Source organism: Bufo bufo, chromosome 10, assembly GCF_905171765.1.
Source record: "Bufo bufo chromosome 10, aBufBuf1.1, whole genome shotgun sequence".
Classification (NCBI taxonomy): Eukaryota; Metazoa; Chordata; class Amphibia; order Anura; family Bufonidae; genus Bufo; species Bufo bufo.
Genome location: NC_053398.1, coordinates 61,725,046 through 61,749,296, shown reverse-complemented (window position 1 = coordinate 61,749,296; position 24,251 = coordinate 61,725,046). Strand labels below are relative to the sequence as shown.

At 43.1% G+C, this 24,251-nt stretch overlaps 1 protein-coding gene across 3 annotated transcripts in view; it reads right to left on the bottom strand.

Moving 5' to 3' along the window:
* Nucleotides 1-3,584: 3,584 nt before the first annotated feature.
* ESRRA (estrogen related receptor alpha) overlaps nt 3,585-24,251 on the bottom strand; it is a 47,369-nt gene continuing 26,702 nt past the window's right edge. For all 3 annotated transcript variants that reach the window (XM_040410478.1, XM_040410481.1, XM_040410479.1), the window contains 5 exons: nt 24,061-24,177; nt 21,179-21,304; nt 18,384-18,551; nt 10,242-10,511; nt 3,585-4,401 (listed from right to left, as the gene is read on the bottom strand). In XM_040410478.1, the coding sequence (XP_040266412.1) occupies nt 4,154-4,401; nt 10,242-10,511; nt 18,384-18,551; nt 21,179-21,304; nt 24,061-24,177 (929 nt within the window). In that variant the 3' untranslated portion in view covers nt 3,585-4,153. The remainder of the gene's footprint in view (nt 4,402-10,241; nt 10,512-18,383; nt 18,552-21,178; nt 21,305-24,060; nt 24,178-24,251) is intronic.

The window sequence follows — 24,251 nt, the reverse complement described above, 5'->3', positions numbered from 1 at the left end:
CACATATGGACATGGGAGCAACACAGATGCCTTCAGCTGCCAAGTGCACATGTAACAGGTCAGCCAGTTTCATCTGCTGACAGAAGCCCTTTAATATTGATGTCCTACAGAACAGCAGGGGTCCGACTCCCGACATCTTCCCCAATTAGCTGTTTGGAGGGGTAGCAGCACTGCTTTCTCTTCAGAATTACCTGTGTGTCATAGAGGCAGCACAGTTTAATTACATTTAAGTGCATAGGGTGACTGTTGTAAGTGCACTGCTCCACTGCTGAAATATAAAGGTGCATCCACATGAAGCAGTGGTAGGATGTGCAGTTTTTACAGGACCCTCAACAATCTGTGATAAAACAGTGTGGTTTTCAACACACTGCAAACTAACACATCATGGATCCTATAGATGAACAGCATGTGTAGGGACCACCAATGAGCATGCTAGGATCTTCTCCAAATATATGGGGAACAGACCGTTTAGCAGACCGGTAGATGCTGCATAATTCATGCCCCCACCTGGTCACTATACAGAAATAAATTTCTATTAATTTAGGTATATGTTAAATAAGGAATGCACCATAATGTGGACAGTCAGGTCCATAAATATTGGGACATTGACACAATTCTAACATTTTTGGCCCTATACACCACAATGGATTTTAAATTAAACGAACAAGATGTGCTTTAACTGCAGACTGTCAGCTTTAATTTGAGGGTATTTACATCCAAATCAGGTGAATGGTGTAGGAATTACAACAGTTTGCATATGTGCCTCCCACTTGTTAAGGAACCAAAAGTAATGGGACAATTGGCTTCTCATTTATCCATGGCCAGGTGTGTGTTATTCCCTCATTATCCCAATTACAATGAGCAGATAAAAGGTCCAGAGCTCATTTCAAGTGTGCTATTTGCATTTGGAATCTGTTGCTGTCAACTCTCAAGATGAGATCCAAAGAGCTGTCACTATCAGTGAAGCAAGCCATCATTAGGCTAAAAAAACTAAACAAAAAAAACAGAGATAGCAAAAACATTAGGCGTGGCCAAAACAACTGTTTGGAACATTCTTAAAAAGAAGGAACGCATCGGTGAGCTCAGCAACACCAAAAGACCAGGAAGACCATGGAAAACCACTGTGGTGCATGACCGAAGAATTCTTTCCCTGGTGAAGAAAACACCCTTCACAACAGGTGGCCAGATCAAGAACACTCTCCAGGAGGTAGGTGTATGTGTGTCAAAGTCAACAATCAAGAGAAGACTTCACCAGAGTGAATACAGAGGGTTCACCACAAGATGTAAACCATTGACGAGCCTCAAAAACAGGAAGGCTAGATTAGAGTTTGCCAAACGAAATCTAAAAAGCCTTCACAGTTCTGGAACAACATCCTATGGACAGATGAGACCAAGATCAACTTGTACCAGAGTGATGAGAAGAGAAGAGTATGGAGAAGGAAAGGAACTGCTCATGATCCTAAGCATACCACCTCATCAGTGAAGCATGGTGGTGGTAGTGTCATGACGTGGGCATGTATGGCTGCCAATGGAACTGGTTCTCTTGTATTTATTGATGATGTGACTGCTGACAAAAGCAGCAGGATGAATTCTGAAGTGTTTCAGGCAATATCTGCTCATATTCAGCCAAATGCTTCAGAACTCATTGGACGGCGCTTCACAGTGCAGATGGACAATGACCCAAAGCATACTGCAAAAGCAACCAAATAGTTTTTTAAGGGAAAGAAGTGGAATGTTATGCAATGGCCAAGTCAATCATCTGACCTGAATCCGATTGAGCATGCATTTCACTTGCTGAAGACAAAACTGAAGGGAAAATGCCCCAAGAACAAGCAGGAACTGAAGACAGTTGCAGTAGAGGCCTGGCAGAGCATCACCAGGGAAGAAACCCAGCGTCTGGTGATGTCTATGCGTTCCAGACTTCAGGCTGTAATTGATTGCAAAGGATTTGCAACCAAGTATTAAAAAGTGAAAGTTTGATTTATTATTATGTCCCTTAACAAGTGGGAGGCACATATGCAAACTGTTGTAATTCCTACACCGTTCACCTGATTTGGATGTAAATACCCTCAAATTAAAGCTGACAGTCTGCAGTTAAAGCACATCTTGTTCATTTCATTTAAAATCCATTGTGCTGGTGTATAGAGCCAAAAATGTTAGAATTGTGTCGATGTCCCAATATTTATGGACCTGACTGTACATGTGCTGGTTGCAGTACTTTTCATATTAAAGGGATTCGGTCATGACATTTTAGCCCTGTAACCTAAACATATGGCCAGATCCGTACAAATAACATGAATCCGAAACTGTACTTATTAAATCTGCCTGTGTTCTATTAGCACATAAAACAGGTTTTTATAACCGGTCAATCGTCTACCTAAGGTGCCCAAGGGGACATCAGTTAATACAGGGTGCCCGGCCATCTGGTGCCCAGCGCCTCCTTCCCAGTCATAATCGCCGCCTTCCTCACCTCCCCTCAGCGCCGCCTCCGCTAGATCCAGCGCCTGCGCACTATGCTCAGCCTGATGCGCCGCAGACTCCTGGCAGCGGCTTCGTTGAGCAAAGTGCACATGCGCCAGGCAGCGCTGAGGTGAGGAAGGCGGCGATTATGACTGGGAAAGAGGCGCTGGGCACCAGACGGCCGGGTACCCTGTATTAACTGACGTCCCCTTGGGCACCTTAGGTAGGCGATTGACTGGTTATAAAAACCTGTTTTATGTGCTAATAGAGCCACAGGCAGATTTAATAAGTACAGTTTCGGATTCATGCTATTTGGACGGACCTGGCCATATGTTTAGGTTATAGGGCTAAAATGTCATGACAGAATCCCTTTAAGTACTACTTATGAGCAAACCTGTGCTCCTTTAAATGACACCCCAGACAGCACCAGCAGTTACCTATATAGAGTTTCAAAACTGAACAAAATGTTTCCTCGCATAGGAAAAATAAATATTAGATTCCCAAACTGGACTACAAATCCAACATCCACAGGAGATTGTCTCATGGACAGACTCTTTAACAGGAAAAATAAATTGACCAATGTACAGTCATACACAACACTGAACAGTGAGAGAAAAAGAGGGACACAACACCACGTTATCATCCAGTACTGGTAATGCAGTCAGAAAGTTTTTCAGACATTTTGTTACGATGCAGCCAATTACTCAATTTGGTGGGGCGGCCAGCTCAAGGAAGAGCCCTGGTTGTTCCAAACTTCTTCCATTTAAGAATAATGGAGGCCACTGTGCTCTGGGGATCTTCCAGTGCAGCAGAAAATATTTTGTACCCTTCTTCAGATCTGTGCCTCCACACACTCCTGTCTCTGTGCTCTACAGGCAGTTCTTCCTCATGGCTTGTTTTTTTTTTGCTCTAATATGCATGGACAGCTGTGAGTCCTTTTATGGACAGGGCTGTGTCTTTCCAAATCATGGCCGGCCAACCAACTGAATTCACCACAGGTGGCCTCCAACCAAGGTGTAGAAACATCTGAAAGATGATCAAGAGAAATGTGAGGCCCCAAGAGCTAAAATTTTAAGTGTCATAGAAAGGGTCTGAATACTTATGTCCAAGCGAAAACATAATAAAAAAATAATAATTTGCAAACCTTCCTAAAATACTGTTTTCGCTTTCTCATTATGGGGTACAGAGTGTAGATTAATGGGGGGAAACCAATTTTTTTTTTTTTTTAGCAAAAGGCTGCAACATAACAAAACGTGAAAAAAGTGAAAGGCCTTCCCGAATGCCTTGTAATGGTGTGACGTGTCCTATTGCTTGCTCATGGGAGAAGGTTATGGCTCAAGAATATGTTTGAGGGATGGAAGGACACCCAGCATTTCTTCCTATGGCTTATTCTACCATAGCATACCCGCCATTTGCAAAATTAAATAAAAATACCTAACACTTTGATGCCACATAGCTTCTTGCTATGTTTGACAATGTCCATGTATATCCATTTCATATTGCATACATGCCTGCACCAAATCTGTGGTATCTTCCTTATCAGTCTATAATGTATTACAGGAAGAATGTGTGCATTAAAATAAAATTACTTGGTTTGCATGTCCTATACATTCATTATGTAGCCCCAGCTTGCATTCCTTGGGTCATTTACAAGGAAAGTACATGGGATTTCTATTATGAGGTTCCTTCGATCTTAATCCATCATGGCTTCTAGCATCTCTAGGAAAAGCTTGTGCATAGGGACAGTCCCTTCTTCTCGTAGGGCATGGAAGTGTTGGAGGACTCTGCCAGCAGTCTGACGAAGTAAGGGGAGTGTAAGAAGCAATTTCCCATCACGACAGGGTTCTTCAGGGTGGCGACTTGATTCATATTCACCAAGTGCTTCTTGTAGAGCATCACGGAGACGTAAAACTGCATCTGGGTCTTCAATGTGCACAGAGTCTACGGAGAAAAGAAGAAAAAAAAAAATTAAACATTACTGTGAATACTAAAAACAAACAAAAACAAAAAAATTGATGGTGGTTTCTTTAACCACTTAAGGACCACAGGTTTATACCCCCCTAAAGACCAGGCCCTTTTTTACAAATCGGCACTACACTACTTTCACCGTTTATTGCTCGGTCATGCAACTTACCACCCAAATGAATTTTACCTCCTTTTCTTCTCACTAATAGAGCTTTCATTTGGTGGTATTTCATTGCTGCTGACATTTTTACTTTTTTTGTTATTAATCGAAATTTAACGATTTTTTTGCAAAAAAATGACATTTTTCACTTTCAGTTGTAAAATTTTGCAAAAAAAACGAGATCCATATAGAAATTTTGCTCTAAATTTATAGTTCTACATGTCTTTGATAAAAAAAAAATGTTTGGGTAAAAAAAAAATGGTTTGGGTAAAAGTTATAGCGTTTACAAACTATGGTACAAAAATGTGAATTTCCGCTTTTTGAAGCAGCTCTGACTTTCTGAGCACCTGTCATGTTTCCTGAGGTTCTACAATGCCCAGACAGTACAAACACCCCACAAATGACCCCATTTCGGAAAGTACACACCCTAAGGTATTCGCTGATGGGCATAGTGAGTTCATAGAACTTTTTATTTTTTGTCACAAGTTAGCGGAAAATGATGATTTTTTTTTTATTTATTTTTTTCTTACAAAGTCTCATATTCCACTAACTTGTGACAAAAAATAAAAACTTCTATGAACTCACTATGCCCATCAGCGAATACCTTGGGGTGTCTTCTTTCCAAAATGGGGTCACTTGTGGGGTAGTTATACTGCCCTGGCATTCTAGGGGCCCAAATGTGTGGTAAGGAGTTTGAAATCAAATTCTGTAAAAAAATGACCAGTGAAATTCGAAAGGTGCTCTTTGGAATGTGGGCCCCTTTGCCCACCTAGGCTGCAAAAAAGTGTCACACATCTGGTATCTCCGTACTCAGGAGAAGTTGAGGAATGTGTTTTGGGGTGTCATTTTACATATACCCATGCTGGGTGAGATAAATATCTTGGTCAAATGCCAACTTTGTATAAAAAAATGGGAAAAGTTGTCTTTTGCCAAGATATTTCTCTCACCCAGCAGGGGTATATGTAAAATGACACCCCAAAACACATTCCCCACCTTCTCCTGAGTACGGCAATACCAGATGTGTGACACTTTTTTGCAGCCTAGGTGGGCAAAGGGGCCCATATTCCAAAGAGCACCTTTACGGATTTCACAGGTCATTTTTTACAGAATTTGATTTCAAACTCCTTACCACACATTTGGGCCCCTAGAATGCCAGAGCAGTATAACTACCCCACAAGTGACCCCATTTTGGAAAGAAGACACCCCAAGGTATTCCGTGAGGGGCATGGCAAGTTCCTAGAATTTTTTATTTTTTGTCACAAGTTAGTGGAAAATGATGATTTTTTTTTTTTTTTTTTTTTTTCATACAAAGTCTCATATTCCACTAACTTGTGACAAAAAATAAAAACTTCCATGAACTCACTATGCCCATCAGCGAATACCTTGGGGTCTCTTCTTTCCAAAATGGGGTCACTTGTGGGGTAGTTATACTGCCCTGGCATTCTAGGGGCCCGAATGTGTGGTAAGGAGTTTGAAATCAAATTCTGTAAAAAATGACCTGTGAAATCCGAAAGGTGCTCTTTGGAATATGGGCCCCTTTGCCCACCTAGGCTGCAAAAAAGTGTCACACATCTGGTATCTCCGTATTCAGGAGAAGTTGAGGAATGTGTTTTGGGGTGTCTTTTTACATATACCCATGCTGGGTGAGATAAATATCTTGGTCAAATGCCAACTTTGTATAAAAAAATGGGAAAAGTTGTCTTTTGCCAAGATATTTCTCTCACCCAGCAGGGGTATATGTAAAATGACACCCCAAAACACATTCCCCACCTTCTCCTGAGTACGGGGATACCAGATGTGTGACACTTTTTTGCAGCCTAGGTGGGCAAAGGGGCCCATATTCCAAAGAGCACCTTTCGGATTTCACAGGTCATTTTTTACAGAATTTGATTTCAAACTCCTTACCACACATTTGGGCCCCTAGAATGCCAGGGCAGTATAACTACCCCACAAGTGACCCCATTTTGGAAAGAAGAGACCCCAAGGTATTCGCTGATGGGCATAGTGAGTTCATGGAAGTTTTTATTTTTTGTCACAAGTTGGTGGAATATGAGACTTTGTATGAAAAAAAAAAAAAAAAAAAAAATCAGCATTTTCCACTAACTTGTGACAAAAAATAAAAAATTCTAGGAACTTGCCATGCCCCTCACGGAATACCTTGGGGTGTCTTCTTTCCAAAATGGGGTCACTTGTGGGGTAGTTATACTGCCCTGGCATTTTCCAGGGGCCCTAATGTGTGGTAAGTAGGTAAATGACCTGTGAAATCCTAAAGGTGCTCTTTGGAACATGGGCCCCTTTGCCCACCTAGGCTGCAAAAAAGTGTCACACATGTGGTATCGCCGTATTCAGGAGAAGTTGGGGAATGTGTTTTGGGGTGTCATTTTACATATACCCATGCTGGGTGAGAGAAATATCTTGGCAAAAGACAACTTTTCCCATTTTTTTATACAAAGTTGGCATTTGACCAAGATATTTCTCTCACCCAGCATGGGTATATGTAAAATGACACCCCAAAACACATTCCCCAACTTCTCCTGAGTACGGCGATACCAGATGTGTGACACTTTTTTGCAGCCTAGATGCGCAAAGGTGCCCAAATTCCTTTTAGGAGGGCATTTTTAGACATTTGGATACCAGACTTCTTCTCACGCTTTGGGGCCCCTAGAATGCCAGGGCAGTATAAATACCCCACATGTGACCCCATTTTGGAAAGAAGACACCCCAAGGTATTCAATGAGGGGCATGGCGAGTTCATAGAAATTTTTTTTTTTTGGCACAAGTTAGCGGAAATTGATATTTTTAATTTTTTTCTCACAAAGTCTCCCGTTCCGCTAACTTGGGACAAAAATTTCAATCTTTCATGGACTCAATATGCCCCTCACGGAATACCTGGGGGTGTCTTCTTTCCGAAATGGGGTCACATGTGGGGTATTTATACTGCCCTGGCATTCTAGGGGCCCTAAAGCGTGAGAAGAAGTCTGGAATATAAATGTCTAAAAAATTTTACTCATTTGGTTTCCGTGAGGGGTATGGTGAGTTCATGTGAGATTTTATTTTTTGACACAAGTTAGTGGAATATGAGACTTTGTAAGAAAAAAATAATAATAATTCCGCTAACTTGGGCCAAAAAAATGTCTGAATGGAGCCTTACAGAGGGGTGATCAATGACAGGGGGGGTGATCAATGACAGGGGGGTGATCAATGACAGGGGGGTGATCAGGGAGTCTATATGGGGTGATCACCACAGTCATTGATCACGCCCCTGTAAGGCTTCATTCAGACGTCCGGATGCGTTTTGCGGATCCGATCCATCTATCAGTGCATCCGTAAAAATAATGCGGACATCTGAATGGAGCTTTACAGGGGGGTAATCAATGACAGGGGGGTAATCAATGACAGGGGGGTGATCACCACAGTCATTGATCATGCCCCTGTAAGGCTTCATTCAGACGTCCGGATGCGTTTTGCGGATCCGATCCATCTATCAGTGCATCCGTAAAAATCATGCGGACATCTGAATGGAGCTTTACAGGGGGGTAATCAATGACAGGGGGGTGATCAGGGAGTCTATATGGGGTGATCACCACAGTCATTGATCATGCCCCTGTAAGGCTTCATTCAGACGTCCGGATGCGTTTTGCGGATCCGATCCATCTATCAGTGGATCCGTAAAAATCATGCGGACGTCTGAATGGAGCTTTACAGGGGGGTAATCAATGACAGGGGGGTGATCAGGGAGTCTATATGGGGTGATAACCACAGTCATTGATCATGCCCCTGTAAGGCTTCATTCAGACGTCCGGATGCGTTTTGCGGATCCGATCCATCTATCAGTGGATCCGTAAAAATCATGCGGACGTCTGAATGGAGCTTTACAGGGGGGTAATCAATGACAGGGGGGTAATCAATGACAGGGGGGTGATCAGGGAGTCTATATGGGGTGATCACCACAGTCATTGATCATGCCCCTGTAAGGCTTCATTCAGACGTCCGGATGCGTTTTGCGGATCCGATCCATCTATCAGTGGATCCGTAAAAATCATGCGGACGTCTGAATGGAGCTTTACAGGGGGGTAATCAATGACAGGGGGGTGATCAGGGAGTCTATATGGGGTGATCAGGGGCTAATAAGGGGTTAATAAGTGACGGGGGGGGGTGTAGTGTAGTGTAGTGGTGCTTGGTGGGACTTTACTGAGCTACCTGTGTCCTCTGGTGGTCGATCCAAACAAAGGGGACCACCAGAGGACCAGGTAGCAGGTATATTAGACGCTGTTATCAAAACAGCGTCTAATATACCTGTTAGGGGTTAAAAAAAACACATCTCCAGCCTGCCAGCGAACGATCGCCGCTGGCAGGCTGGAGATCAACTCTCTTACCTTCCGTTCCTGTGAGCGCGCGCGCCTGTGTGCGCGCGTTCACAGGAAATCTCGGCTCACGCGAGATGACGCCTATTGGCGTTAGTGTGACCTGGGAGCGCCGCAGAAATGACGCCTTTCGGCGTTAGCGTGGCGGCAAGAGGTTAACGGAAGCGAAGTAAAGAACAGAATACTTGTTGCATTATTTTATATGTACTGCGTGATCAGGGTTCACAGCACTCTATGTATACACTGACAGTAATAAAGGCGTATGCAGGTTTTACTCTGACCACTGAGCCCCACAATGGGCTGACTCTTCCTGTTCTGTAGAGATTGTAATGAGATGACTGCTGAGAAACAATGATAGGTAACAACTACCTACAGATATCACACTATTCACCACAGGTGATGGTTACTGCTCTCTTTCCCCAACACTGCCCACATTATCCCATGCAAGGTTAGTGAGTAATCTCCACACAACAGGTTCCTATGGTTCATGTGGCCGCTATAAAGCATATCTCTAAATGCTGTTAAAGGGAGTCTGTCACCACATTTGAGCATATTAGACTGATCAAATAGCGTTATATGTGCCACCCAGAACTTAAAAACGGTACCTTTGTTGTATCTAATGGAGTTTTCTTTCAGCCAAAAAGAACTTTTAAGATTGTGTAAATGCGCCCTCTCAAGTGCCCAGGGCGGCGTCTCAATCGTCAGAGCCCCAGGCAGCACCTCCTCAACGGCTCATAACCCCGCCCTCCGTGTGCCTCTGCCCGCCCGTTTACTCTCCTCCTCTCTCCTTTTCCACTGCGCTATGAATTTGACCGCGCAGCCGCAGTGGAAAAGGAGAGAGGAGGAGAGTAAACGGGCGGGCAGAGGCACACGGAGGGCGGGGTTATGAGCCGTTGAGGAGGTGCTGCCTGGGGCTCTGACGATTGAGACGCCGCCCTGGGCACTTGAGAGGGCGCATTTACACAATCTTAAAAGTTCTTTTTGGCTGAAAGAAAACTCCATTAGATACAACAAAGGTACCGTTTTTAAGTTCTGGGTGGCACATATAACGCTATTTGATCAGTCTAATATGCTCAAATGTGGTGACAGACTCCCTTTAACAGCAGCTCAGGCAAGATGGCTGCCCCATAATCATGTTAGGAAATAATAAAGAGACTATGTATGACTGGTTTTAATTATACATCTCAGAATAATTTCAGTGCTGTCATTTTGAACTACAAACACATGTGACAAAAGACCAACACAACTGGTATCCCTATCTAGATGGTAAATCAAGGCACAGAATAACAGACCTGAATTTGTAAGGGTGAGGGCTTTTAACATGACATATTCCTCTCTTTCCACACGCAAGGCCCGATACTTGCGCACCAGATGAAGAACGCAGGAGCAGAGGTCAGACAGACGGGCAGAATGTGAGGATTCCTCATCCAAGACAAAATCCTCAGCAAACACAACTTCATCTTCATAAGGAAGGGAGCGAAACACGACTCCCAAGAGGAGAACCTCCATCCAGACGCTCTGCAAGAGACTCATCTGGTCCGATAAAGAAAGGGAAGAAAAACCTGTAAAAAAGAGCGAAAGGCAGCTGTCAATGTGTAACACATACTATTCATCCATGACAGTGTGCAATGAAATACCCGGGGCATGTAATCAGTTTACTGCGATACGAATCAGTACTAAAAGTTAGGGTGGGCCCAGAAGTGGATACACAGCCATGGTGCAGACAAAACCCTTAGGCCATGTGAGTGTACTCTTCATGACAAAACTGACTGCAAGTCTCTTACTGTTAACGGCCATACAGTTTTGCTGGTAAGGACAGGTTTACACATTGCTTTGGTGTTGCTTTTTAAAAAACTAATGAAAATGCACTGCATAAAACACGCGTTTTTACCACAATTGCATTTTTTTTAAAAGGTATGATTTACCTGTAAAGACTACATAGGCAGTTACCAGACTGATTTTAGGCCAGACTCTGAAGAACATGCTCAATGCCAGAAACACTGTTTTTTTAGGCACATTTACTAACAAAAGTGCGCCAGTTTTTGAGGCATTTTCAGTTTTAGACTAACTCTGGTGGTGTGGTTTGTTTTTTTGGGCTCATATTTTTCCGCCTATTTATGTAGGCGAATCTTTTTTATGCATGAATTAGGAACAAAAGGGGCATCTGTGGATGACGCACTGTTATGGGGGCGTCTGTGGATGACGCACTGTTATGGGGGCGTCTGTGGATGACGCACTGTTATGGGGGCGTCTGTGGATGACGCACTGTTATGGGGGCGTCTGTGGATGACGCACTGTTATGGGGGCGTCTGTGGATGACGCACTGTTATGGGGGCGTCTGTGGATGACGCACTGTTATGGGGGCGTCTGTGGATGACGCACTGTTATGGGGGCGTCTGTGGATGACGCACTGTTATGGGGGCATCTGTGGATGACGCACTGCTATGGGGGCGTCTGTGGATGACGCACTGTTATGGGGGCGTTCACCGCATAGGAGATATTTAAAAATATTTTAATAGTTCGCACCTTTTCGGGCGTGGCGATATGTAATTTTTTAAATTGTTTATATATTTTATATGTAAAATTGGGCAAGGGGGTGATTTATACTTAATATTTTGGTGTTTGTTTTTTAACTTTTTTTTTTTTTTTACTTTTTATTTAATAACTGTTTCCCCCCTAAGGGGCTAGAACCTGGGATCTTTCATCCCTTGTCCTATTCACCCTGATAGAGCTCTATCAGAGTGAATAGTACTTTACACTATACCTGCTGCCCTGTGCTTTGTGCACACAGCAGCAGGTGGCCGATTATGGCAGCCAGGGCTTCAGTAGCGTCCTGGCTGCCATGGTAACACTGCTGGGGCTCCAATCGGAACTGCCACCAATGATTATAATACTTGGGGGGGGGGGGGGGCGCACTGCGCCACCAATGATTCTACTTTATAATACTGGGGTTGGGGGGGCAGGGTTCGGTGCACTGTGCCACCAATGAATATAGTTTATGCTTAATACAAACGCAGGCTGCGCTGCGGGTGCCGGCCATATCCCATACCCGGCACCCAGCCTCTATGACTGCACGCTGCGATCCGCCTCTATTAACCCCTCAGGTGCCGCACCTGGGAGGTTAATACCGGCGGATCGCAGCGCGCAGTCATAGAGGCTGGGTGCCGGGTATGGGATATGGCCGGCACCCGCAGCGCAGCCTGCATTTGTATTAAGCATAAACTATATTCATTGGTGGTGCAGTGGCCACAGCCCCTCCCCTTCTCCTCCCTGCTATCAGCCCATTGGTGGCAGCGGCACAGGGGGGAGGGACTGCCTCCTTCTCCCCTGTACTGTTGAGAAGAACATGGCACGCGCAGCGCGTCCCATGTCAGTTCCTCCTAAGTGAGAGGCAGAGCACCTGAGGGTCTAGGCGCAAATTGTAGAAATGCCCCAGAAATGCCCCATTGTAGAAATGCCTATTCTTGTCTGCAAAACGGACAAGAATAGGACATATTCTATTTTTTTTGCGGGGCTACGGAACAGAGCAACGGATGCGGATAGCACACGGAGTGCTGTCTGCATCTTTTGCGGCCCCATTGAAGTGAATGGGTCCGCATCCGAGCCGCAAAAACTGCGGCAAGGATGCGGACCAAAACAACGGTCGTGTGCATGACGCCTTAAAGGGGTTTCGAGGAAGCTGTGCGAAACGCGCGTCAGGGGTGCGCTCACTCAGGTCTCCAGGTTGGTTCCCCCCATATTTTGCTACATTTGCTATATTTATGTATGTTTCTGTGCTGGCTGCACATTTGGGTGTTGGGTGCATGTTGCAATTGAATTAGCTACTGGGTGTGAATAATTTCATCCACACACTGCACCCATTCACACTTATAATGAGGCCAGCATGGTGGCATTTATATTATTAAGTAAGCTTACACCATTCTGTGGTCCGGTTATATGAGATTATTTATCTCAGACATTTGCCATTAGGCTTACTCGGACCAATAGTTGACGTACGCTTAGGGGATAGATTCATTATCTGGTACCTTGGTGATGCGCTGGTCCACAGTGCCACTACATTACTGCTATTTGTTCATCAATTTTATCCATTATTGTCTATATTGTTGTCCTTTATGTGACTATTTAATAAAATATATTATTCATGCATATGTGTTTTGTTGTTTTTCGGATATATTGCCTTAAAGGGGTTGTCCGAGTTATTTTTTTTTTGTTCTTTGTATGTTTCTAACTAGGCAAATGAAAGGACTTTACAATTGACTTACTTTATCTCCAGTTGCTGGTTTCTCAGATTTCACTAAGGGTCACATGACCCGTGATGTCAGCTTCTCTCCCTGCTCTGTTATGTTTCGTGCACAAAGCCTGAGAGATCAGATATGAGTCCGTACACAAGATGTCACTGGACTGCTCTCTGCCCTGTGTCTCCCTCACACTGGATACTTCAGGAAAGATTAACCCCTTCAGGAGCACAGACTCAGGGCTAAAGGCTTTACTGAGTAGCTGCAGGCAGTAAGGAGACAAATGCTGGGCACAGGAGCTCACAGACTAGAGGAGTTCTGCACAAGAACAGGTAGGGAGAAGATCCTGTGTGTATCAGCAGCGTCATTGTACAGCTGGGACCTGTAGTCCTACACATACAACATGCTGCTGAGTCTCCCAGCAGGCAGACATGTCACTCAGGGCAGCACTTATATTCACTCCCTTGGCAGAGCAGGGGGAGAGGCAGAGATTGTTGTTATTGCAGCTAAACAAAGGGCCAGAAGAGAACCAGGGAAATTAGGAAATATATATTTTTTTACCTAAAACTTGCTTAGCTCAGTTATATATTGCTGCCCATCAGCTTTACCGTGCTATATATTTTTTTTTTCATCACTCAGACAACCCCTTTAACCTCTTGGTTAGCTTTGTTAAAGTAGCGTAATGGTCTGTAGTAGTACTCACTATCAAACTACTGAAGCAGGCCGGACGGCAGCATAACATTACTCACTCAGTCACGAGCCTGCTCCTCCCACTTTATTAATGAAGCAGGCGAGTGATGTTACGCTGGCGTCGGCCTGCTACGGTACATTAACCTCTTAGTGAGCAGCTTGCTTCAGGCCTGCCTTAGTGACCAAGAATTTTTTTTTCATTGTCGTGTTTCAACAGCTCTAACTTTATTTTTCCATTGATGTAGCTGTATGAGGGCTTGTTTTTTGCAGGACAAGATTTTGTTTAATGGCACAATTTTGGATTACACATAACTCATTGATTAACTGTTATTAACTCTTTCTGGGGGATGATGGGAAAAAAAGAAATACGAGTTTAGACGTAAATTTTGCAACATTCACTTTGCGTAATAAATAACATGATAATATTATTCTCTGGGTTAGGCTACTTTCACACTGCCGTTTCTGGGTCCGCCTGTGAGATCCGTTTCAGGGCTCTCACAAGCGGCCCCAAACGGATCAGTTTAGCCCCAATGCATTCTGAATGGATAAGGATCCGTTCAGAATGCATCAGTTTGGCTCCGATCAGTCTCCATTCCGCTCTGGATGCGGACACCAAAACACTGCTTGCAGCGTTTTGGTGTCCGCCTGGCGATGCGGAGCCAGTTTACATTGATACAATATGGTGCAATTGTAAATGGATCAGTCCCCCATTGACTTTCAATGTAAGTCAGGACGGATCCGTTTGATTTAGACTTTTTTTAGACAGAAAAATGCAGACGGATCCGTTCTGAACGGATACCAGCGTTTGCATTATAGGTGCGGATCCGTCTGTGCAGATACCAGACGGATCCGCACCTAGCGCAGGTGTGAAAGTAGCCTTAGTACGATTATAGCGATACCAAATATATATAGTTTTTTTTAATTTTTTTTACTACTTTTGCACAATAATTCTTTTTTCTACGGAGCTGTGTTAGGGCATGATTTTTGCAGGACGACTTGTAGTTTTCATTGTTGCCATTTTGGGGTACACAAGATGTTTTGAAAGCATTTACCGCTTATGTGGTACAATGCATTATGCTGTCAGTAGAAACTGGCAGGCACATTTTCAGGCTGTGCCAGAGTACGCATACACAATAGGTAGGCCTGGGGTCCTTCATTAGGCCCCCAGCGGCTTTGTGAAGACATCTGCACCCCACAATCTCACTTGCTGGCGGGCCAATGGCTGACAGATGGAGCCCCCTCCAACTGAAACCATGGGGTCACTATTGACCACAGCTTCTAAGGGGTTAAACGGCTGGGATCAGTGTGTCTGGAGTCCGGCCGTCATGCGAGAGCCGAGCTCTTGCTCTCCACTACACTGCAGAGCCGTGCAGCATTTAATAGGTGACTGTAAAAAGGTGTACTGGTGGTCACCAAGGTTTTACTGTAACTCGATTTTGTAATTAATGTAATAAAATTTTGCTGTGCGATTTGATTTTTCTTTTCCCTTGTTGGATTACTTCCTGCAATGAAAAATACACAGCAAACTTCAATTACATTATTGTAATTCAATTTTGTAATTAATATAATTCAAGTTTACTGTGAGATTTTTTAAAATTTTGTTGGAAGAAAACACAGGATAAATGCAGTGCTAAAATGTGCAACTTTTCTACGTCAGAAAACTGGCACAGGAACCTTGATAAATCTTCCCCACAATGTTTTTTTTTTGACATTTACAGCTGTTTTTTTTTATTTGGAAATTTCTTGGATTTAAAAATGCAGCAACGTTTGGCTATTCATTTTTCTGATCAGATTCCTAACTAAACTTAAAAAATATTTGTAGAACTGAGGTTTTAAAAGTTACTAAAAATAAAAAATAAAAAAACTTGTTAAAAAAACCTGATGGCAAAAGCATTTGAAATGCATAGCATGTATGGAGGTGGCCTTGCAGGTCTTACAGTGCAAATATTTGCATCAACATTACACGTCAGTGATCTTCTAAAACAGGAATCAGCAACCTTTGGCACTCCAGCTGCTGTGAAACTACCACTCCCAGCATGCAAATATGCTTGGCTGTTCTTCTAACTCCCACAGAAGTGAATGAAGCATTCTGGGAGTTGTAGTTTCTCAACTGCTGGAGTGCCAGAAAGAGGAAAAGGCCTGATGAACCCTTGTCCAGGAGATGTAATGTTTCTGCAACCATCCAATAGTCTTATTACATTAGTTCTTGGTATCTGGACATGAAAGGGGTCTTTCAGGTTTTAAGTAGCTTAAAGGGAATCTGTCACCATGAAGATGCAGTGTATTCTGCAACATGTTATAGAGCAGGAGGAGCTGAGAAGATTGATAGATAGTTTTGTGGGAAAAGATTCAGTAAATCTTGTAATTTATTCATTTATATTCCTGCTCATTCTGGGCTCTGAAGTCCAGGAGTCGGTCCTATCAGTGACTGACAGCCTTCCCTCCATGACTGTGTATACAGAGAGCTGTCAGTCACTGATAGGACCGTCTCCTGGACTTCAAAGCCCAGAATCAGGAAAAATCTAAATGAATGAAGTGCAGGTTATACTGCACCCATTAAACTATATATCAATCTGCTCAGCTCTTTCTGCTCTATAACATGCTGCCTACAGATGGGACTACATTTTCATGGTGACAGGTAGGGATGAGCAAACTGACTTCGGATGAAACATCCGAAGTCGATTCGCATAAAACTTTGTTTGAATACTGTACGGAGCAGGAGCTCCATAGAGTATTAGAATGTATTGACTCCGATGAGCTGAAGGTATTACTTTGCAAAGTTTTGCAAAACTTTGGGTAATAACTTCAAAAATTAATTTCCACTGTTAAAAACCTTTTCAAAAACTTGAGTTTGGTTCCAAGGTACCACTTGGAACTGAAACAGAGTTCGGTAAAAGGTTTTTTACAGTAGAAATACATTTTTTAAGTTATTACTCGAAGTCTCGCGAGACTTCGCAAAGCAATAACTTCGGCTCATCGGAGTCAATACATTCTAATACTGTACGAAGTGCTCGCTCCGTACAGCATTCAAACAAAGATTTATGCGAATCGACTTCGGATGTTTCATCCGAAGTCAATTCGCTCATCCCTAGTGACAGGTCCTCTTTAATCACACAATGAAAAGTTATTTCTCAGAAAGCTTCCTGATACAACTGTATCCACCTCTTATCTGTGAATAGGACTTGTTCTGTACATGTTTTTTGCAAATGTTCCCATTCATTAACAAGAAGGGGTCAGGGAGGAAACACATTAAGCTGTGTTTATATCTCTGTTAGTTTTTCTTAAAAACTGAAACAATGACGCAGCGCCGGATCGGTCACAGTGAACCACAATGGCACCAAATGGACCCACTAACTCCCACTGGATAATGAATGGGGCCCATCAGGCTCTATTGCTCTGCATGCAGCGCCATTTCTTTTCCATCAAATGTGAATAAATCTACAATGGAGACTCCGAAAAGGACAGCTTACACTGATTAAACTTTATCTACATACAGTACAGACCAAAAGTTTAGACACACCTTCTCATTCAAAGAGTTTTCTTTATTTTCATGACTATAAAGGCATCAAAACTATGAATTAACACATGTGGAATTATATACATAACAAACAAGTGTGAAACAACTGAAAATATGTCATATTCTAGGTTCTTCATAGTAGCCACCTTTTGCTTTGATTACTGCTTTGCACACTCTTGGAATTCTCTTGATGAGCTTCAAGAGGTAGTCCCCTGAAATGGTTTTCCAACAGTCTTGAAGGAGTTCCCAGAGATGCTTAGCACTTGTTGGCCCTTTTGCCTTCACTCTGCGGTCCAGCTCACCCCAAACCATCTCGATTGGGTTCAGGTCCGGTGACTGTGGAGGCCAGGTCATCTGGCACAGCACCCCATCACTCTCCTTCATGGTCAAATAGCCCTTACTTTCAAAGTTTTCCCAATTTTTCAGCTGACTGACCTTCATTTCTTAAAGTAATGATGGCCACTCGTTTTTCTTTACTTAGCTGCTTTTTTCTTGCCATAATACTAATTCTAACAGTCTATTCAGTAGGACTATCAGCTGTGTATCCACCTGACTTCTCCTCAACGCAACTGATGGTCCCAACCCCATTTATAAGGCAAGAAATCCCACTTATCAAACCTGACAGGGCACACCTGTGAAGTGAAAACCATTTCAGGGGACTACCTCTTGAAGCTCATCAAGAGAATGCCAAGAGTGTGCAAAGCAGTAATCAAAGCAAAAGGTGGCTACTTTGAAGAACCTAGAATATGACATATTTTCAGTTGCTTCACACTTGTTTGTTATGTATATAATTCCACATGTGTTAATTCATAGTTTTGATGCCTTCAGTGTGAATCTACAATTTTCATAGTCATGAAAATAAAGAAAACTCTTTGAATGAGAAGGTGTGTCCAAACTTTTGGTCTGTACTGTATAACTGGAGCAAAAAAAAGAACAGAAAGGCTCAGAAAGAGAATGATTGGATCATGAGGGTTATAGTCAGTGTCACATACCTGGGATATTCTTGGCCCAGCTGATAATAATGACAATCTCTCGATCTGCAAGGTCGCACAATGTGCTCATGGATTTTAAGTAGCCATCGGGAAGTGCTGGGTCTGGCATAGCAAATAGCTTATCGGGCTCTGCCACCAGCAGATGTGAGACCACAGTGTTCACTGGAGCTAGAGAGCAAAATACAGCCGTCAGATCTTAGTAACAGCACACAGAAGCAGTACTATGTGGCCCACAGCAAGAAATATCTGGCAGTATTATTAATACACCACCTTCTTGTGATGCCATCATCTACGCAGTGACTGCTGCCAGATGAACACAGAAGAAAGTGAGCAATAAGAGCAGAAATGTGTCCATTAAAGAGTCGCTTATGTGTATATATAGTGCAACGGGGTTGTCAGAGTGCTTTAAAAATGTCCCCAACGCACTAAATGTAACTGAAGCTGTAATCGCTAGTTGCATTTTCTAGTGCCATAGCTCCAGTCCTCCCTGCAGTAATTTGTTTATAGCATGTGTGGGCAGCACAGTGGCCGAGTGGTTAGCACTGGTGCCTTGCAGTGCTGGGGTCTTAGAATCGACCAAGGACAGCATCTGTATGGAGTTTGTATGTTGTCCCCATGTCTGTGTGGGTTTCCTCCAGATAATCTGATTTCCTCCCACACTCCACAAAAATACTGATAAGTCTGTAAGCTCCACTGGGGACAACGCATAATTATAATGTCTGTAAAGTGCTGCGGAATAGGTCAGCGCTATATAATGGAGTAAAATAAAAAATAAAAAAAAATACATGACTGCAACAGTGACATCCCATACACCTCACGTGACTGCGGCAATCACTGGCGTTAGCAGCATACAGTACAAGACTGCTGAAGCCAGGGATTGGCTGCCGCAGTCACATCAGGTATACGAGACATCACAGCTGTAGTCATGTAAACAGATCGTGGCAGGGAGGAACAGAGAAACAGCATGGGAGTAACTGGTGAGCATAGCCTCCTTTTTCATTGTGCTACACTGAGTGGCATTGGGGACATTGTTAAAGGGGTTCTCCAGGAATTAAGAAAATGAAAATATGTAAATATTACTTTATTATAAATATAAGTACCTTGCATTAGTTATAATTAGCTAGTTTTGTGTAGTGAGCAATCATCAGGGGAAATAAAATGGCTGCCATCCTATTAGTAGACACGAAACCTGTCCTAATCACACAGCAGGACAAGTTACTTCAGAGCAGTGAGACAAAAAGCTGCCCCATCCTCCTCTTCTACTTGTCAGAGATTATGATCCTGAATACACTTTAATATGATTTTCAGCTGAATCTGTAGAAATGGAGGTCATGAGGAGACATAAAGTACAGAGAGGAGGGTGTGGGAGAGGCTAATGAGCAGCAACAGTTGTATGCAGTCTCCATTACCACAGTCCCACATTACCACAGCCTGTCCGGTCCATCCTCCGTGTACTTCATGTCTCCTCATGAACTCCATTCCTACAGAGATTCAGCTGAAGATTTTATCATCTGTATTCAGGATTATAATCCATAACAAGTAGGAGAAGTTAAAGAGGCAGCTCTTTGGCTCAGAGTTCAGAAATGACTTGTCCTGTGTGATTAGGACAGATTTTGTGTGTACTAATAGGACGGTGGCCATTTTAATTCTCCTAATGATTGCTCCCCAGAAAAAACAAACCATTATAACTAATGAAAGGTATTCATGAATATATTTATAATAAAGCAATATTTAAAGTATTTTCATTTTCTTAATTCCCGGAGAACTCCTTTAAGAACTTGGACAACCACTTTAGGCTAGTTTCACATTAGCAGCACGGACCTCCGGCAGGCTGTTCCGGCGGGAGAACAGCCTGTCAGATCCGTCCTGCTGCTAGTGCACGTGTGCCCCCGGACTACCACTCTGGCCCCATTGACTATAATGGGGGTGGGGCGGAGTTCAGGTGGCAGAACGGCAGCGCACGCCGAGAGGCCGCCGGAATAAAAGTACGACATTGTCGTACTTTTATTCCGGCGATCTCTCTGCGTGCACTGCCGCCGGAATTCTGCCCCGCCCCATTATAGTCAACGGGTCAGAGAGGTAGTCCAGGGGCATGCGTGCAATAGCGGTAGGACGGATCAGACAGGCTGTTCACCCGCGTGAAACAGCCTGCCGGAGGTCCATGCCGCTAGTGTGAAACTAGCCTTAAAAGGAATCTGTTAGTGTCCTAACTAAGGGCAACAAGTAGTGACACATCCCCCTTAGAAAAATGTTGGGTCACTTTCTTTAACTGAGAACAAGCCTTTTTGCTAAAATCTTGTATTGTATTGCACAGCTCCAGCGCATAATGATGAGTCCTGAATATTCATGAGCTCCTGGCTTTCCCCGCCCAGCTGTTGCTGATTCATTTGGAAAAAAACTGTCAATCAGAGGCAGGTGGGCGGATAGAGAGGTGAGCTCATAAGTTATGGTCTATGGTAGCGGAATCCATAACGGGATTCTTCGATAATCCGAACCTAAACTTTGGACGCCAAACTTAAAACACAAGTTAGCTGAACACTACTCGTGAATATGGCGAATCCTTGGCATGCGCTGGAAATGTTAGGTTTTAAAAATGAGGGCAGCAGAAAACTGGTGACATTCCCTTTAAAGAACTGCTTTTATTTAAAGGTTCAGCTCCTACTTGATAATGGAACAGGTGATAAGTACATATTAAAGAACTGCCGTGAAATGCACGATAATACTGTATACATAAAAATGAGCTTTATGCAATGTATCACTAAAAAGCAGTCAGAGTTCAGACTAGAAGTTCTTACTTTGTTTTTTAACTACAGTTGTACTTTGCTGGGATTGTTGTCCTCCTGGTGTATATTGTAGAATGTCTCCTTCTGGTCTCCTTTTATATTTCTGCCTCCCTCCTCTTACACGGTCTAAACGCACCCCTGCAAGTGAAAATTAAGAAAATTCCTTCTTTAAAACCTGCTGACCATCATAGATTCTGGCTCTAATAATCAATGTTTCCCATATCAAGTTGCTATTGTATTAGCTGGATCCCAGCCAAAGAAAGGTTTACTTGGTTGTAATATCTGGGTCATCTGTGTGAGTTTTTGGTGGTACATAATATGGACCCTAAAACATGACTGTAAAATAGCTGTCTGTAATTGGCCTTGTAATGACGAGGAATGTCAAACATGGTACTAACCATTCAGGTCACAATACTAAGGCTACTTTCACACTGGGTTTCTGGGTCCACTTGTGAGATCCGTTTCAGGGCTCTCACAAGCGGCCCCAATGCATTCTGAATGGATAAGGATCCGTTCAGAATGCATCAGTTTGGCTCCGTTGCGCCTCTATTCCGCTCTGGAGGCGGACACCAGAACACAGCTTGCAGAGTTTTGCTGTCCGCCTGACGATGAGGAGCCAAACGGATCCGTCCTGACTTACAATGTAAGTCAATGGGGACGGATCCGTTTTCACTGACACAATATGGTGCAATTAAAAACTGATCCGTCCCCCATTGACTTTCAATGTAAGTCAGGACGGATCCGTTTTTACTTAGACTTTTTTTTTTTTTAAAGAATAATGCAAACAGATCTGTTATGAACGCAGGTGTGAAAGTAGCCTAAGCCATTGAGAGACACAAAATAAAAAATTAATTGTGTATATACACATTCACACATTCACATTTTGTTATGTCGTGGTCTTGTGCTAACATCTTTGCTAATTTATAAAAAAATAAAAAAAATCTTGTGTTGACATAAGTGTTCATATCCTTTACTTATCCTTTGGCAGCGATTACAGCCTCCAGTGCTACAAGGAATTTCTGCCAGAAATGTTTGATTGGGTTCAGGTCAGGGCTCTGGCTGGGCGACTCAAGGACATTCACAGAGTTGTCCCTAAGCTACTCCTGTCTTGTATTTGCTGTGTGCTTATGGTCACCATCTTGTGGGAAGATGAATCTTCGGCCAGGTCTGAGGTCCAGAACACCACCATGCTTCATTGTAGGGATGATATTGGGCATAAGCAGTGCTGGTTTCCTCCAGACATGCGTAGAAGCCAAAAAGTTCAATCTTGGTTTCATCAGACCAGATAATCTGGTTTCTCACAGTCAGAGTCCTTTAGGTGCTTTTTATTTTCCCCCAAACTTTCATGTGTCTTCCACTGAGGAGAGGTTTCTTTCTGGCTATTCTACCATGAAGCCCAGATTGATGGACTGCTGCTGAGATGGTTGCCCTTCTGGAAGTTTCTCTTATGTAGACTGTAAGCCCTCACAGGCAGGGCCCTCTCTCCTTCTGTACCAGTCTGTACTCGTCTTGTTCATGCTTAGTGCAATTGTCTGTATTATATATGTATACCCCTTTTCATATGTACAGCGCTATGGAATGAATGGCGCTTTATTAATAAATAATAATCTGCAGACAGGATCTTTGGAGCTCAGACAGAGTCACCATTGAGTTTGTGGTCACCTCCTTACCAAGGCCTTTCCTCCCTGATTACTTATTTTGCTGGGGTGGCCAGCTCTAGAAAGAGTCCTGGTTGTTCTAAACTTCTTCCATTTAAGAATTATGGAGACCACTGTGCTATTTGGAAACTTTCAGTGCAGCAGGAAGCTTTGTGCCCTTCTCCAGACCTGTGCCTCCGCAAAATCCTGTCTCTGGGCTCCACAGGCAGTTCTTTCCTCCTCATGGCTTGGTTTTTGCTCCGATATGAATTGTCAGCTGTGAGACCTTATATAGACGGGGGCCCCACTTGATCACGGCATCTAAAGGCTTTAATGACCGTGATCCGCAGTCGTTAGCCGCGAGTCTCTACTGTTTGAAACAACGGAGACGCAGCGGCCATGACGCCATATTTGCCCATTGCTCTGGCGCTGTACATATACGGCGCTGGTAGCAAACGGGTTAAACACTACAACTTGTCTCGCAAAAACAAGCCCTCATAGATAGAAAAATTATAGCTATGGAAAGCTACAAGGAAAAAATGTTTTTTTTTTTTTTTAAATCACTTGGTTAGTAAGGCATAAAACAGGCTGGCCATTAAGTGGTATATATCCATTCTAAATTTTAGTTTTTCTTTTTTTATTAATGTACAAACATTTCTAAAATTCTGTTTTAACTTTTTCCTTAAGACCGGTTTCACACTTGTGATCCAGCAGAGGATCTCAAAACCAGGACATAACAGATCAGTTTTGTCCCTATTCACTGTATTCCGTTCCATTTTGTTGCGTTTTTGCATCTAACCAGATCCGGCATGAAAATCTGTGTAAGTCAATGGTGCCGGATCATTTATTTTTTGTTAGGGAAAAAACTGATTCGGTGCCCATTGACTTACAATGATTTTTATCCCGGATCTAGTTTGTTCAGTTTAGATTCAATAGAACCGGATCAGGACCAAACGGATGCATCCAGATGTATTAACTGGCGCGGATCCTCTGGCGGATCTCAAAACTGGAATTAACAACGAAAGTGTGAAACAGGCCTAAATATGTTTTTAAATTTCTCATTATGAGGTATTGAGTGCAGATTGATGGGGTAAAACCTGATTATTATTATTTTTTTTATTCTAGCACGAGGCCCTGACATAACACCACGGATCACTAATTAACATTTTAATATTTGCTCATAGTTTCCCACAAAAATCATTTGGCTCTAATATTGGTGTTGGGAGTTCCATTAGAAAAGAAAAGCTTTATGCTCACCTTCCTTAAGCATGCCCACCCGAAGACACTTAGTAAATCGACAAGCTTGGCACGCTTTACGTCTTCGTTTGGTAATTTCACACTCGTTTGTAGCAGGACAGCTGTACTCAATATTGCCTATGAATGAAAGTGCAAAGAGGAAATTTACTGGGCGTTCTCTTTCTCTTGTGCCTTTTTATATTAGATAAATG